General features: G+C 31.0%; 1 protein-coding gene across 1 annotated transcript in view; it reads left to right on the top strand.

The window, feature by feature from the left end:
* Positions 1 to 17280, top strand: part of LOC136028282 (uncharacterized) — a 77326-nt gene that overhangs the window by 39151 nt on the left and 20895 nt on the right. The window contains exon 5 of the mRNA XM_065706028.1: positions 14544 to 14679. Coding sequence (XP_065562100.1) covers positions 14544 to 14679 — 136 coding nt within the window. The remainder of the gene's footprint in view (positions 1 to 14543; positions 14680 to 17280) is intronic.

The raw sequence follows: 17280 nt of genomic DNA, 5'->3' as shown, positions 1-17280 counted from the left end.
ACATTCTTGAGTTGCCTTAGATCGGCATGAAGTAGAATTAAATTTTCTGTGAAAGTTTGAAATTTTTTTGTATATCAAACTAAAATTTTAAGTGTCCATGCCCCTCTCACGTGATCCCTCAAAAGAACTGCCCTGGAAGATACAAATCGACACACTAGCCATGAATTTTGCTAATATCAAAAAGTTTGAATAGTTTAATTTTTCAAATAGTCTATAGTAATTTTTTCTCTACAAACAGGGTTTTAAACAGAAATGAATTCAGTCTCAAAAATATCTGATGTTTGGAGTGAACCCGTGACTCTGTGATTAGGATTTTATGATGTTTTACCTGAGCCAGTCGAAACTGATATTTAATTTTATATTAAGGGGTGGCAATATAAACACGAGAAATTAGCTATGCTGAAGAAAATTCGTTAAGGAGCATCAAAATAGAACATGGGAGGTTATAGATAGATGAGTATCTAGGGAGGAGCTTAGGAGGCGGTCCATAAGTTTATTCTTCAGAAGTTGAATGCAGAAGAAAATTTAGGGTTTCCATTTGTCACTTGAATTTTAAAAGACGAAACCGTAGATGAGGCAAAAGTAGGTGCATATAAAGGATTTTATTCTTCTCTCATCATTAGCTATTAGTCCATTGAAAAGGGTAGTAAATGGAGAGAAAATATGGGAAACGAGTTCACATACTGAATCTATCAATTATATGTAGTAGATTGAAGGATGGGGAATTTTAGAGAAAAATTGACCAAAGGGCTCATTTCAAACTCTTCAACTTTTATATTAAATTAAACCTTGTATTAGTCTGATTTCAGCCAAGCGTAGCATGTTCATCTCTTATAAAATTTAATTATGCAGCATTTGTACTATTTGAGCTATTACCATAGTTTGGGGGTTCTTAAGCCTGGGGTTACAATTAGTCTTTAGCTCAAATGGTGTATTTATTGGAACTTTTGGCCGTTTTTATTAAAATGGCTATCTTGCTATTTAGATCTGACGTCTTCTTAGGTTCCGAGGGCAGCTTGGGGTATATGGGTCTTAAAAAGGAGTCATATTGTCCTCGATTGGCCTAAGCCCTCAAAAAGGGTTGAAAAACTCAAATTTCACAATCCAATAAGCCCCTACTGAACTTTTTACAACCATCCGTTCTATAAGAGAGCACTGAAAAGAAAGATAAACACTCTATATGCATCGGTGGCTATCGCTCTTTACTAGAGATCTGGCAGAAGAGGTGAAAAAGGATCAGAAAAATCAATTCAATTAAACAAAAATTTAATTCGTCATTCAATTCAATTCGTCATTTATTCAATTCGTCATTTATAACGAAATTTGATTCGTCATTTATAACGAAAATGAATCTTCAAAATCTGACACAATGTTTACTACATCAGTCCTAATAAATCATCTACCGAACTTGAACTGTTTTTGGAAACTAATTAACTTACTGACGTTTTATCTCCGCCCTATCACGTAAATCTCATCTATTCCATATGAATTTGGAACGCAGGACAGTTTTGGTGTGGAAGAAAGGAACATAACTGAAGGAAATACGTAAATATCCCTCGGCTATGCATTTCAATTATTAAGTGCATTTAAATAGTAATCAGTTATTATTATTTAATTTATATTGATAAAAAATATATACAATTTAAAGATAATATTGATAGACATGCAAGCATTTATTAGTTACATTTGATATGCATTTAGAATGTAGGGTACTCCTTTCTGATGGAAGAAAGGAGCATTACTGAAAGAAAAACATAAATAACTCTCAGTTATACATCTGAATTATTAAGTAAATTATAAACAGTAATCAGTTATACATACGTGATTTATACTAATGCAAAATATTTTTAATTTAAATATAATGTTTACTCACATGCACGTATTACTTAGTTATATTTAGCTATTAATATGAATTTAGAGTGTAGGGCATTCTTATCTAATGAAAGAAAGGAGCATTACTGAAGGAAAAACGTAAATATCCCTCGGTTATAAATAAAAATTATTGAGTGCATGCAAATACTAATCATTTATAAATAAATATTTTACGCTAATATATATTATATTGGGCGAATATATATATCCATAAAAATACATAATAAATAATTATTTTAGTCAATATATATCTATATATATAAAAATAAGTTGTCTGTGGATCTGTGGATCGTGGATCAGGTGACGTCACCTGAAAAAACTGGATCAGGTGAAGTCAAAACTGAAAAAACTAAAAAAAGGAAAAAACTACAAAAAAAACTAAAAACTAATAAAAAAAATAAAAAAGCTAAAAAACTAAAAAAACTAAAAAAAGGCAAAAACTACAAAAAAAAACTAAAAACTAATAAAAAAGCTAAAAAACTAAAAAAACTAAAAAAGGCAAAAACTACAAAAAAACTAAAAACTAATAAAAAAAATAAAAAAGCTAAAAAACTAAAAAAACTAAAAAAACTAAAAAAAGGTAAAAAACTAAAAAAACTAACTACAAAAAAAACTAAAAACTAATAAAAAAAAATAAAAAAGCTAAAAAACTAAAAAACTAAAAAAAGGCAAAAACTACAAAAAAAACTAAAAACTAATAAAAAAGCTAAAAAACTAAAAAAACTAAAAAAAGGCAAAAACTACAAAAAAAAACTAAAAACTAATAAAAAAAAATAAAAAAGCTAAAAAACTAAAAAAACTAAAAAAACTAAAAAAAGTTAAAAAACTAAAAAAACTAAAAACTAAAAAAAACTAAAAAAAAGAAAAAACTGAAAAATAAGCTAAAATAAAGGTAAAAACCAATAAAAAACTAAAAAAAAACTGAAAAAACTAAAAAAAGGCAAAAACTACAAAAAAAAACTAAAAACTAATAAAAAAAGTAAAAAAGCTAAAAAACTAAAAAAACTAAAAAAAATAAAAAAAGGTAAAAAACTAAAAAAAATAAAAAAAAACTAAAAAAAGGAAAAAACTGAAAAATAAGCTAAAATAAAGGTAAAAACCAATAAAAAACTGAAAAGAAAAAAAGGAAAAAACTAAAAAAAATTTTCATCTAAAAAACTAAAAAAAACTAAAAAAGGTAAAAATTAAAAGAACTAAAAAAGAAAAAAATAAATGACGACACTCAAAGAGAAAGCGACCAGGACAAAAGGAATGTTCGATTAGCAATCAACAAAGCACCGGGACACAGGGAGTATAAATGACGACCAGGACATAAGTAAAAAAAAAACTAACAAAACTAAAAAGAAGGTAAAAACTACAAAAAAACTAAAAAGAAAAAAAAACTAAAAACTAATAAAAAAACTAAAAAATCTAAAAATCTAAATAAACTAAAAAAGAAAAAAAAAGGAAAAAAATAAAGGAGAAAAACAAAACTAAAAAACGAATGTATATACAGACCGGACACCGGGATACAAATGACGACCGGGACACAGGGAATATAAATGACGACCGGGACACAGGGACACAACTACAACGGGGACACCGGGGGAAACAAGGGGATATAAATGACGACCGGGACACCGGGACAGGGAATGGTCGATTAGCAATCACCATCAACAAAGCTCAAGGGCAATCATTAGAATCATGAGGTATAGATCTGAATACAGATTGTTTTCCCATGGACCATTATATGTTGCATGTTCAAGAGTCGGTAAACCTGACAATCTATTTGGATCAGGTGACGTCACCTGAAAAAACTGGATCAGGTGACGTCAAAACTGAAAAAACTAAAAAAAGGCAAAAACTACAAAAAAAACTAAAAACTAATAAAAAAAAATAAAAAAGCTAAAAAACTAAAAAAACTAAAAAAAGGCAAAAACTACAAAAAAAACTGAAAACTAATAAAAAAGCTAAAAAACTAAAAAAACTAAAAAAAGGCAAAAACTACAAAAAAAAACTAAAAACTAATAAAAAAAATAAAAAAGCTAAAAAACTAAAAAAAACTAAAAAAACTAAAAAAAAGGTAAAAAACTAAAAAAACTAACTACAAAAAAAACTAAAAACTAATAAAAAAATAAAAAAGCTAAAAAACTAAAAAATCTAAAAAAAGGCAAAAACTACAAAAAAAACTAAAAACTAATAAAAAAGCTAAAAAACTAAAAAAACTAAAAAAAGGCAAAAACTACAAAAAAAACTAAAAACTAATAAAAAAAATAAAAAAGCTAAAAAACTAAAAAAAATAAAAAAACTAAAAAAAGGTAAAAAACTAAAAAAACTAAAAACTAAAAAAAACTAAAAAAAAAGGAAAAAACTGAAAAATAAGCTAAAATAAAGGTAAAAACCAATAAAAAACTAAAAAAAAACTGAAAAAACTAAAAAAAGGCAAAAACTACAAAAAAAACTAAAAACTAATAAAAAAAGTAAGAAAGCTAAAAAACTAAAAAAACTAAAAAAACTAAAAAAAGGTAAAAAACTAAAAAAATAAAAATAAAAAAAACTAAAAAAAAGGAAAAAACTGAAAAATAAGCTAAAATAAAGGTAAAAACCAATAAAAAACTAAAAAGAAAAAAATGAAAAAACTAAAAAAAATTTTCATCTAAAAAACTAAAAAAAAACTAAAAAAGGTAAAAACTAAAAGAACTAAAAAAGAAAAAAATAAATGACGACACTCAAAGAGAAAGCGACCAGGACAAAAGGAATGTTCGATTAGCAATCAACAAAGCACCGGGACACAGGGAGTATAAATGACGACCAGGACATAAGTAAAAAAAAAAAACTAACAAAACTAAAAAGAAGGTAAAAACTACAAAAAAACTAAAAAGAAAAAAAAACTAAAAACTAATAAAAAAACTAAAAAATCTAAAAATCTAAATAAACTAAAAAAGAAAAAAAAAGGAAAAAAATAAAAGAGAAAAACAAAACTAAAAAACGAATGTATATACAGACCGGGACACCGGGATACAAATGACGACCGGGACACAGGGAATATAAATGACGACCGGGACACAGGGACACAACTACAACGGGGACACCGGGGGAAACAGGGGGATATAAATGACGACCGGGACACCGGGGCAGGGAATGGTCGATTAGCAATCACCATCAACAAAGCTCAAGGGCAATCATTAGAATCATGAGGTATAGATCTGAATACAGATTGTTTTCCCATGGACCATTATATGTTGCATGTTCAAGAGTCGGTAAACCTGACAATCTATTTATATGCAAAGACAATGGGACAGCAAAGAATGTTGTATATTCGCAAGTTTTACGTAGTTAAAACCATATATATATATATATATATATATATATATATATATATATATATATATATATATATATATATATATATATATATATATATATATATATATATATCTATATTCACAGGTGGGACATAGGGACACAACTACAATGGCGCGTAACTATTATGGCGCGTAACGACTTACGCGCGCGGGGGGGCTTGGGGGGGGGCGCGAAGCGCCCCCACCAACTAGGTGTTGGGGTGGCGCGAAGCGCCACCCCAACAGCTAGTATATATATATATATATATATATATATATATATATATATATATATATATATAAATATTAATCAGGTATATTTGATATGAATTAGGAATCTAGTATACTCTTTTGAGGCGGAAGAAAGAAGTATTACCGAAGGAAAACATGAATATCCCTCAGTTATGCATATGAACTATTAAGTGCATGCATATTCTAATCATTCACAAGTATATATTTTTATTAATATATTATGCATAAATGAATATAAATATGAAAATATATAAGAAATAAATATTTTAGTCAATATAAATATAATATTTGTTTAAATATAGATATTAAAGGGCATTGCTAAATTGTCTAAAGTAATCAAAAACTAATTGAAGAAGAAAGACAAAAGTGGAAAACAGCGAGTATCAAAACGTCTCAAAAATGAAAAGGAGGAGCAAAGACGCGGGGGATTAGAAGATATGGAAAACGAGAATTAGAGGGTACCAAAAATGAAAATGAAGAGAACAAAATTGCTGAGGAAAATTCAGGAAAAGAAGTTCATATATCTCGAGTTACAGTGGACTCTAGTAAAGGCCAATTTGGATGTAATGTTCAACGACATAAATTTCCATTCCGAGCCTTATTTGCCATGACTATATATAAGTAGCAAGGCCAAACTTTTGAATTCGTTGGTGTCCACGTTAGTTTATCCTGTTTTTAATCATAGGATGTTATACGGGGCATTTTCTCGTGTTAAAAAACAATGTAGTCTAAAAGTTCTGCTACACCCCGAAAACTAATGATGAACATAAAGTGAAGTGTGGAAGGAAGCCTTGACAACTGCCAACAAAACGTCCTATTGTTAAAGTTATATTTTCTAATTTAAAAATTAATATATGATTAATGATTATAATATATATCAACATCTTTGATATTCCAGGTCACAAGAACGACCTAAATAGGTCTAAGAATGATCTAAATAGGACTTTAAGGAACAATATATATTTTACCCAGGGTGGTTGTAACGAACCTGTGGTGACTTAATGACGTCAAGAAGAGGTGAGGCGAGCCTGTCGACTGCTGATTGCCGCGGCCCGGCAGTGAAGCCTCAAGGCTAACAGTACTATATATCTATATATATAAAAATAAGTTGTCTGTGGATCTGTGGATCGTGGATCAGGTGACGTCACCTGAAAAAACTGGATCAGGTGACGTCAAAACTGAAAAAACTAAAAAAAGGCAAAAACTACAAAAAAAACTAAAAACTAATAAAAAAAATAAAAAAGCTAAAAAACTAAAAAAACTAAAAAAAGGCAAAAACTACAAAAAAAACTAAAAACTAATAAAAAAGCTAAAAAACTAAAAAAACTAAAAAAAGGCAAAAACTACAAAAAAACTAAAAACTAATAAAAAAAATAAAAAAGCTAAAAAACTAAAAAAACTAAAAAAAACTAAAAAAAGGTAAAAAACTAAAAAAACTAACTACAAAAAAAACGAAAAACTAATAAAAAAATAAAAAAGCTAAAAAACTAAAAAAACTAAAAAAAGGCAAAAACTACAAAAAAAAACTAAAAACTAATAAAAAAGCTAAAAAACTAAAAAAACTAAAAAAAGGCAAAAACTACAAAAAAAATAAAAACTAATAAAAAAAAAAAAAAGCTAAAAAACTAAAAAAACTAAAAAAACTAAAAAAAGGTAAAAAACTAAAAAAACTAAAAACTAAAAAAAACTAAAAAAAAAGGAAAAAACTGAAAAATAAGCTAAAATAAAGGTAAAAACCAATAAAAAACTAAAAAAAAACTGAAAAAACTAAAAAAAGGCAAAAACTACAAAAAAAACTAAAAACTAATAAAAAAAGTAAAAAAGCTAAAAAACTAAAAAAACTAAAAAAACTAAAAAAAGGTAAAAAACTAAAAAAAATAAAAAATAAAAAAAAAACTAAAAAAAGGAAAAAACTGAAAAATAAGCTAAAATAAAGGTAAAAACCAATAAAAAACTAAAAAGAAAAAAAGGAAAAAACTAAAAAAAATTTTCATCTAAAAAACTAAAAAAAACTAAAAAAGGTAAAAACTAAAAGAACTAAAAAAGATAAAAATAAATGACGACACTCAAAGAGAAAGCGACCAGGACAAAAGGAATGTTCAATTAGCAATCAACAAAGCACCGGGACACAGGGAGTATAAATGACGACCAGGACATAAGTAAAAAAAAAAACTAACAAAACTAAAAATAAGGTATAAACTACAAAAAAACTAAAAAGAAAAAAAACTAAAAACTAATAAAAAAACTAAAAAATCTAAAAATCTAAATAAACTAAAAAAGAAAAAAAGGAAAAATATAAAGGAGAAAAACAAAACTAAAAAACGAATGTATATACAGACCGGGACACCGGGATACAAATGACGACCGGGACACAGGGAATATAAATGACGACCGGGACACAGGGACACAAATACAACGGGGACACCGGGGGAAACAGGGGGATATAAATGACGACCGGGACACCGGGACAGGGAATGGTCGATTAGCAATCATCATCAACAAAGCTCAAGGGCAATCATTAGAATCATGAGGTATAGATCTGAATACAGATTGTTTTCCCATGGACCATTATATGTTGCATGTTCAAGAGTCGGTAAACCTGACAATCTATTTGGATCAGGTGACGTCACCTGAAAAAACTGGATCAGGTGACGTCAAAACTGAAAAAACTAAAAAAAGGCAAAAACTACAAAAAAAACTAAAAACTAATAAAAAAAATAAAAAAGCTAAAAAACTAAAAAAACTAAAAAAAGGCAAAAACTACAAAAAAAACTAAAAACTAATAAAAAAGCTAAAAAACTAAAAAAACTAAAAAAAGGCAAAAACTACAAAAAAAACTAAAAACTAATAAAAAAAAAATAAAAAAAGCTAAAAAACTAAAAAAACTAAAAAAACTAAAAAAAGGTAAAAAACTAAAAAAACTAACTACAAAAAAAAATAAAAACTAATAAAAAAAATAAAAAAGCTAAAGAACTGAAAAATAAGCTAAAATAAAGGTAAAAACCAATAAAAAACTAAAAAAAAACTGAAAAAACTAAAAAAAGGCAAACTACAAAAAAAACTAAAAACTAATAAAAAAAATAAAAAAGCTAAAAAACTAAAAAAAACTAAAAAAAACTAAAAAAAGGTAAAAAACTAAAAAAACTAAAAACTAAAAAAAAACTAAAAAAAGGAAAAAACTGAAAAATAAGCTAAAATAAAGGTAAAAACCAATAAAAAACTAAAAAGAAAAAAAGGAAAAAACTAAAAAAAATTTTCATCTAAAAAACTAAAAAAAACTAAAAAAGGTAAAAACTAAAAGAACTAAAAAAGAAAAAAATAAATGACGACACTCAAAGAGAAAGCGACCAGGACAAAAGGAATGTTCGATTAGCAATCAACAAAGCACCGGGACACAGGGAGTATAAATGACGACCAGGACATAAGTAAAAAAAAAACTAACAAAACTAAAAAGAAGATAAAAACTACAAAAAAACTAAAAAGAAAAAAAAACTAAAAACTAATAAAAAAACTAAAAAATCTAAAAATCTAAATAAACTAAAAAAGAAAAAAAAGGAAAAAAATAAAGGAGAAAAACAAAACTAAAAAACGAATGTATATACAGACCGGGACACCGGGATACAAATGACGACCGGGACACAGGGAATATAAATGACGACCGGGACACAGGGACACAACTACAACGGGGACACCGGGGGAAACAGGGGGATATAAATGACGACCGGGACACCGGGGCAGGGAATGGTCGATTAGAAATCACCATCAACAAAGCTCAAGGGCAATCATTAGAATCATGAGGTATAGATCTGAATACAGATTGTTTTCCCATGGACCATTATATTTTGCATGTTCAAGAGTCGGTAAACCTGACAATCTATTTATATGCAAAGACAATGGGACAGCAAAGAATGTTTTATATTCGCAAGTTTTACGTAGTTAAAACCATATATATATGTATATATATATATATATCTATATTCACAGGTGGGACATAGGGACACAACTACAATGGCGCGTAACTATTATGGTGCGTAACGACTTACGCGCGCGGGGGGGCTTGGGGGGGGCGCGAAGCGCCCCCACCAACTAGGTGTTGGGGATGGCTATATGTATATAATACTGGGAGCTCTATTTTCTGGGGTAATTCTTTGTCCTAGTTTTTCTGTCCTGTATTTGTTTTTAGCATTTGTACTGAAATGAATTAAGTATCTATGAATCTTATTCAAAGTTTAATAGTGTCGATATTTGGTATTTATCTAATGTTAGTGATGAGAATATAACGTTTCGAAAGGGTAGTTTTAAGAATAGTTCGATTGACTAGTTTCGGTTAGTCCAAAAAGAAAATTTTAACCCTCGGTGCACTATTCAGTTTTTGCATTTAGCTACAGATTAATCGTAAAGCTTTCTATTTGGAAAACATTGAGTAAATTCCTTAGCCTTTTCGATCCCGCTTTCTAGGGCTATAATTAGAGAAATATTGTGATGGCCAGGATAGGTTCTGCAGATGAAGGATGACGAATTGCCAAAGATCGTCTTTTTCGGCCAGCCCTCTAGCCAAGCAGTGGATTATCCCCAAATAGGATTGGAGAATATTGTAAGGAAAGATTTAAGGGAAATGAAAACATCTTGGAAGGGTTCAAAAAGGAAGCATTTGAAAAGACTGGGATGTAGGAGGAGCGGGCTTAGCTGTTTTGGCCTTATACGGCTTGGTGCTGCATTGAGTTGTTGGTAGTAGTAGAAGTTTAAACAAAATGATACCTGGTTCTGGCTCTAGCTGGCTTTGGATGCTGGTCAGGTCTAATTATGAATGTGAATGGGCCAAGAATTGGATAATTTTAGATTTGTCTGGATCTTGGTAACAGTTAGATCTGACTGTGAACGCGCATTGGCATCCAATACCTCAGTGAACATCAATAGTTCTTATTGTTCTAAATGGCAGGAGTTCTTATATTGACAGCTTTATCTCTCTTTCAAACAGACGTCTATCAAAGTAGAAAGTTGGAGCCATGAATTTCATAGGTAGGGAAAGATATTTGTTTTCAGAAATTAAAGATAATTGCTTGAAAAAATCACTACTAGCGTGAGAATTAATAATTCAAACAATTCTATTTGATTTTTAAAATTAAATGTGTCTTTCCCAACCTGCGAAATCTATTTTCAATGTTATTTTGGGTTCTGTCTTAATATAAAACAAATTGTAAAAAATGAAGATAAAAGTCACGGCCTTGTTTGTAGCTATATAAGTTCTCTGGGCTCAGTTCTACAACCTGGATGTGCAACACTGATGCTCACTTGTATATTTCTATTTGTTTCTTTACTGTTTATTATGGTAATTGTCTGTTAAGCGAACCATACCAAAGAAGTGAAGCTAGGTTAATCCTAATTAAAATTACCAAACATGATGATAATATTATACTCTATGAACAAAATTATGGAAACTACGACAATAATTATGGAAAAAAGTAGTCACGGTTCAATCTATTTGAGCGGACCCATAGGTGCTACTCCCTTCTTCTTTAATGATTTAAAATCAGGAAGAAGTTTAACGGTGATTCCCTCAAGACACAGGTGTTTCTTACTTAATAGGAAATGTTTCCTAAAAGATGCAGGTGTCTGTTACATAATACAGAGCATTTTTATTTTACTGTTTAAAAACCCACAATGGCCAGGGAAAACCTTTAGGGCCCATCCCCCAAGTAAGCAAATAGTCCCTACAGAGTCATGGGAGAAATACAAATAGCAAATGTCTGAGGATAAACTCCATCGAATACGGCTAGAGAGGTCAGATATGACCTTGGAACAGAAATTTATAACTGCACTTACGCTATGACTGAAGATTTGTGCTTATCTATGGCAAACAAACTTCTCAAGCATTTGGGAATGCCTTCACCTAATCGTACTCCTGCTATTTCTACTTGTGTAGAATTAAATCCTGAACAAAGTTACAACACAATTGATCTATTGTCGTATGTACAAATAAATATTTTTAAGTTAACGTCTGAACAAAAAGGCATTTATGATCAGATAATGCATTGTGTCGGTAGCCAAGTTGGATAAATTTTCCGCTTGGATGCGCCAGGAGATACTATTAAAACTTTTCTAATTAGATTGCTTCTGGCATTAATTCAATCCGAAAATGACATAGCGTTGGCCCTTGAGTCGTCCGGAGTAGCCTTAACGTTGCTGCTTGGTGGGAGAACTGCTCATTTCGCTTTGAAATTGCCTCTGAATATTCAATCTACAGAAACTCCCAAGTGAAACATTTCCAAATCATCTGGGATGGGTAAAGTATTGCAGCAATGCAAACTTATTGTTTGGGACGAGTGCCCAACGGCACTCAGAAATTGCTCGAGGCTCTCGAGCGATCCTTGCAAGATTTGTGAGGAAATTCTAAGCCCTTTGGCAGCACATTAATATTGCTTGCGGCAGATTTCAAGCAAACTTTACCTATTATTCCTAGATCGACACATGCGGATGATATGAATGCTTGGCTGAAAAATTCTTATTTAAGGACACACGTAAATGCATTAAAATAAACTATAAATATATGTGTCCGATTGCAAAACGATCACTCTGGTGAAATATTTTCAGATCAATTGCTGAAATTGGAAACGGAAAGCTCCCAGTTGTCTCAATTTCAGGACGTATACAACTGGCTCCTGAATTCTGTAATTTAGTGACGTCAAAAATGATTTGGTTGAAAAGATATTTCCGAATACTCTAACCAATTATAAAAAATCATAAATGGCTAAGTGAACGAGCGATTCTGGCAGCCAAGAACAACGACGTCCACGAAATCAACAATATTATTCTGACCAAGATTCGAGTCGAGGTAGTCATTTACAAATGAATCAAAGGAAGCGGTTAACTATCCATCAGAATTTTAAATTCCCTGGATCTTCCAGGGTTTCCACCACACGTGCTACTATTAAAATTAGGCGTTATACTAATACTGTTGTGAAATATTAACCCACCAAAGCTTTGCAATGGCACGCGACTTGCCGTAAAAAAAATCTAAAACGTAATAGAGCCAACAATCTTGACATGGCCTTCCGAGGGTGAGGCTGCTCTTATTCCTTGCATTTCCATGATTTCAACGGATCTGTCTTTTAAATTTAAAAGATTGTAATCCCCATTCAATTAGTGTTGGCAATCACCATCAACAAAGCTCAAGGGTAATCATTACAAAAATGCGGTATAGACCTTAATACGGATTGTTTTTCCCATGACAAATATATATTGCATGTTCTAGAGTCGGTGAGCCCGACCATATATTTATATGCACAGACAACGGGACTGCGAAGAATATTGTATATATAAGATTTACGCAGTTAAAAATTAGCACCTTGTATACGTGTTGCCTTAGGGGGGGGCTTAGGCTTGCGGCTCAGAGAGAAATTACCAAAAGAAAGCGTATCGATGTATTACAAGAGAAACGCGAAACCAGGCTTGCGGCTGAAAGAGAAAGTAAAAAAGAATGCGTGTCGAGGAATTACCAGAGTATATAAGAGGAATTACCAGTTGTATATCCGCAAGTTTTACGCAGTTACAAATTAGCACCTTGCACACGTGTTTCCGGGCACGTCCCGAAAAAAAAACTATAAAATAAAGAAGAAAAATAAAATAAAAAAACTAAAAAGAAAAAAAGAAAAACAAAAAAAATAAAAAGAAAAAAAAATTAAAAATAACGGATTACAAGAATTCAAAAACCTTAAAAAAGAAAACTAAACTTTGAAGCTTAGTAGATATCATTGTTAGAAGTTGCACTTGCTTTAATAATCAAGTATCTCTGAAAAAACTGCAATAGAACAAAAGGGACAAATAGAATCCATATATAGAAGCCTGCTAAGTGCCGCACTGGGGTGCGGCGGCGAAGCCGCCAGGCCCCAGCTAATATTAAATATTAAATTAAAATATACATACATCGTAGCTTTTCTCAGACAAAATAAGCAAACTAAAATCGATTCAAAAGAGGCGAGCCGGTTTCCGCCAGATCGTATACAGCGTAATTCTTGAGTGTATTTTGTTTAACAGACAAGTACCCTTGCTTCTTTAAAGTATTTTATGGTTCTGTTTATTTCTTTACCGTTTATTTCTTTTTCTTTACCGTACTTATATCTTTATCGTATAAGAAATAGCCAGTGTTTAGTTATTATTTCCTGTTGTTGGATTTTTGTTTAAGAAAATATTCAAATCTTTTATTTACACATGGTTAAAACAGTTTTCAAAGCATATACATTCTTTTTATTTTTACAACCTTTCCTCACGGAGAGAAAGGCCGTTGTTTCAAAAGTACTTAAGCAAACCATAGCCTACCAGTTGTTTTCACGAAACTCCCATGGAGACATAATAAAAATTTTAAGAGAAGTGAGAAGCAGCTTATTCTTTCTTGGGGAGATATGGTGTCAACAAACATATTTAAATTGAAGAATGATTTGATTGACCCATTGATGATTCAGCTTTGTCATGGGTGTGGCTAGCATTGCCCACTGGATGCAATTAACATTACCTCATTGGCAAGAAAAAAGAAGAAATGCAAGATATTCTGATTATTTTTTGTCATGACCAAACGAGACAACACAGGTAACAAAGACAAATGAAGTACATCACAGCCAGTGAAAAACCAAAAAGTTGCAAATATTTCGGCCGAGAACTACGCCAGCCATCCATAGCACAGAAATAAAAACTGAAAAAAGATAAACACTACAAAAGAATTATAAAAAGACAGACTTCAAAAATTGAGGCTAAATTAACATATGCCCTTTCTCAAACAAAAGTGGAAAAGGCAACCCTTGCTTGAGAAAGGGCCTTTTCTGCCTTCGTTTTTGGTTTTAAAGTTTCATGTTAATCTTTTTTTGTTTTTTATTTTATTTTTCCTCCGTCACTAAGGACGGTCTTGCGGAGGTCTCAGCTTGAATATTAACATTTTTTCTCTAGCTGGGACTTTGACTACATCATTTTCGCCGTTAACCTACATATTCTGACAGTGTGGTTCTGCTATGTTCCGCCAGTAATAGAACCCAACAACAGGGGTTCAGATCGTTGAGTTCAGATTAAAACATGTACCCTTATATATATTTCTTATTTCTATTTTAGGTAGCCTTAACAGATGATCCAGAATACCCAATCATGTGTTGGGTCGACCCGAGTCCTCTTCGGGTAAGCGAGAACTGGCAAGTTGGAGCCTGGCTAAAAAATCTGTCATTAGAAATAAGTGTTCAGTGCAATCCAGGTAGGTGAAGGTATAATTGGTCAATTTTGGGTACAAAAACCTGTTTTTATGGAACCAAACAGATTTACTGTTTATAATAAGGGGCCTAAGTCTGAACTAGTCTGCAATGCAAAAACATATTGAAGTAAAATGATTTTGACACTATAGTGAAACGAAGATATAAATCTATGGAGCATTAACAATGAGATGATGAATTAATTAGTCAATGGATGATTTATCTCACGCTTTAGAGTTAGTCCTGACAAAAAAGTATCATGAACAAAACGACTGCTATTTTCAGAGGCAGTTTTTAAGGAGAGGGGAATAGGGGGGGGCTTGCCCCGGACGAAGAATATTTACGGACAAAAAGTTTCAATTAAATGATCTAACTATTAAATCATTTTGTATTTTTTGAAATTTTATTTTTATTAAAATAAAGTAGAGAGCACAGTTGATAAATGAAAATAATGAACTAATTATTAATTAATTAACACAAAAATTATAAAATAATAAAATAAAATAATTCAAATAATTAATGATAATTAAATTATTTAAACAATAAATTAAAAAATTAAGAAATGGCTTATTAATTAGTTAATAAATTGAAAATAATTGTGTTAATAAATGAAAATTTGGTAAAAATTTGGCCTGGAAATTCTGTGGCAGACAGGGGGGAACTAATTCAGATTTAGCCATGAGCGCGAGAGATAACACAACCGCCACCATTCGTTATTGTCCCCTATTCAGATATTCTAAAATATCAAGAATATAATCCCCTTCCCCTCTTTCGATATTTGTTTCCTTTTTGTACCAATTAAGCTGAATGCTACTTGTCTCAGCAGTGACACTAGGTAGTGTAAATGACGAGCTGCACGCAAAAATTCTCTGACCCTCTGAACTACATAAAGCAGAATTCGTTTTCAAAAATATTTTGAGAGAAAATTCTGAACCAATTTCAATATCCAATTGACCCGGGAGAAAAACTGACGGGGAGAAAAAGTTCTAAAATACAGATCATCAGTTATAAGTTACATAAAAATGAACCAACTTGTGTTACTAATTTTTATTTTGTCAAATTACTTACTGGATTACTCTTCAGTCTCTAGGTATTTTTCCCAGTCCCCCCCCCTTCCAAAAGCTATTCGGTACTTGTGTATTATTCAAAACTCACTCAATAAGTGAAGTTAGGTTCTTTCGTGAAACAAACTACGGTACAGGTATATTTTAATTAAACATTTTATATATGGAGGTGGTTAGGTTAGATTAAGTTAGGTATTTGATATAATGCACCTCACCTCCCCTAATTTGCAAATATATAGCCCAAACCTTTGATAAAGATAAAGAAATAAAACAAAATATGATAAAAATATAATACTTTATTAGGAAATTTTTAAAATTACAACTTAGAATTCCAACTTAACCTAACCTTTTGTCTTTGAGTTTTGTCTGTGTGGCTATGAAACCAGATTTTCTCATAAAATGTACCTGCATCGTAGTTTGTTTCAGGAAAGAACCTAACTTTACTTATTGAGTGTGTTCTGAATAACACACAAGTACCAGCTATTCTTCCCAGTTGATTCCAATATTACGAATTGGGAAGTCTAATCCAATTGAATACCAAGTTCAGGTTTGCTGTCAAAATAATGTACTCAATATAAACCCTAAATCTAAGCAATTGGGTCTGATCCAGACATGGTTTTAGGAGGGGGGAGTACAGGGGAGGCACTTGCCTCGGGCATAGAATTTTAGGGGTATTTAGTTTCAAATAAATAATTTAACGGTTTTAATCATATCTAATCTTTGAAACTTTATTTTTATTAAAGTAAAGTAGTGGGCGCATTTGGTAGTAAGTATAAGCAAATTGTGAATTTTTTTATAATATTTTGTATTCCAGCCTGTTCCTGTTTTATAAGATGTTGTCTTGTGATAAGAAGGAAGGCGGTGCTGTGGGAAGAAAACAACATTGTTAATGAATGAAAATTCTGTTAAAATTGTTAAAATTCTGTTAAAATTCTGTCAAAATTCTGAAAATTTTGGGAGACAGGTGTAATGAAGACTATGCCCTAGATGCCCGGGAAGCCAGTTCGGCCACTGGTCTGATCTGAAAGCGCGCTTTGAAGTCTTAGGGGTAGATTTAGCTTGAAAATAAAACTCAAAACCAAAATATATCTGTAGAGTTTCATAAGAACTTAGGAATTCAAAATTCTTAATTTATTTTTCTTTTTCCAAAGTGAAACGCGGATTGGCTATATGGAAATTCTGTCGTTCTTCTCCTCTAAATAACAAGTATGTCCTGCCCACACACACAAACAAACGCCGCAATCACTTAAAATGGCGTTCTTATTTGTTTACAATATTCTAAGGTCTTTAAATATACAGTGGGTGCAAAATTAATGCTTACTTGTAATACGAGGAGCTTCTGTAATTACACCGATGATATCTTTCTGTTGCCGAAGTGATATACTCTTGAAGTTGATAAATGTTGTTTGGTGATGCATTGCACGCAAACCAATGACATTCGTCAGATAAGTTTGCTTTAACCTTTTCAAGGTCGATTTATGAAAACATCAGAGAAAAAATCGTTTGAGTTCTTTTCGTTCATCAGAGAGAGCCAATATGATT

This window comes from Artemia franciscana, chromosome 6, assembly GCF_032884065.1.
Source record: "Artemia franciscana chromosome 6, ASM3288406v1, whole genome shotgun sequence".
Lineage (NCBI taxonomy): Eukaryota > Metazoa > Arthropoda > Branchiopoda > Anostraca > Artemiidae > Artemia > Artemia franciscana.
The sequence above is the reverse complement of the archived record's forward strand: the minus strand, read 5'-3'. Positions and strand labels throughout refer to the sequence as shown.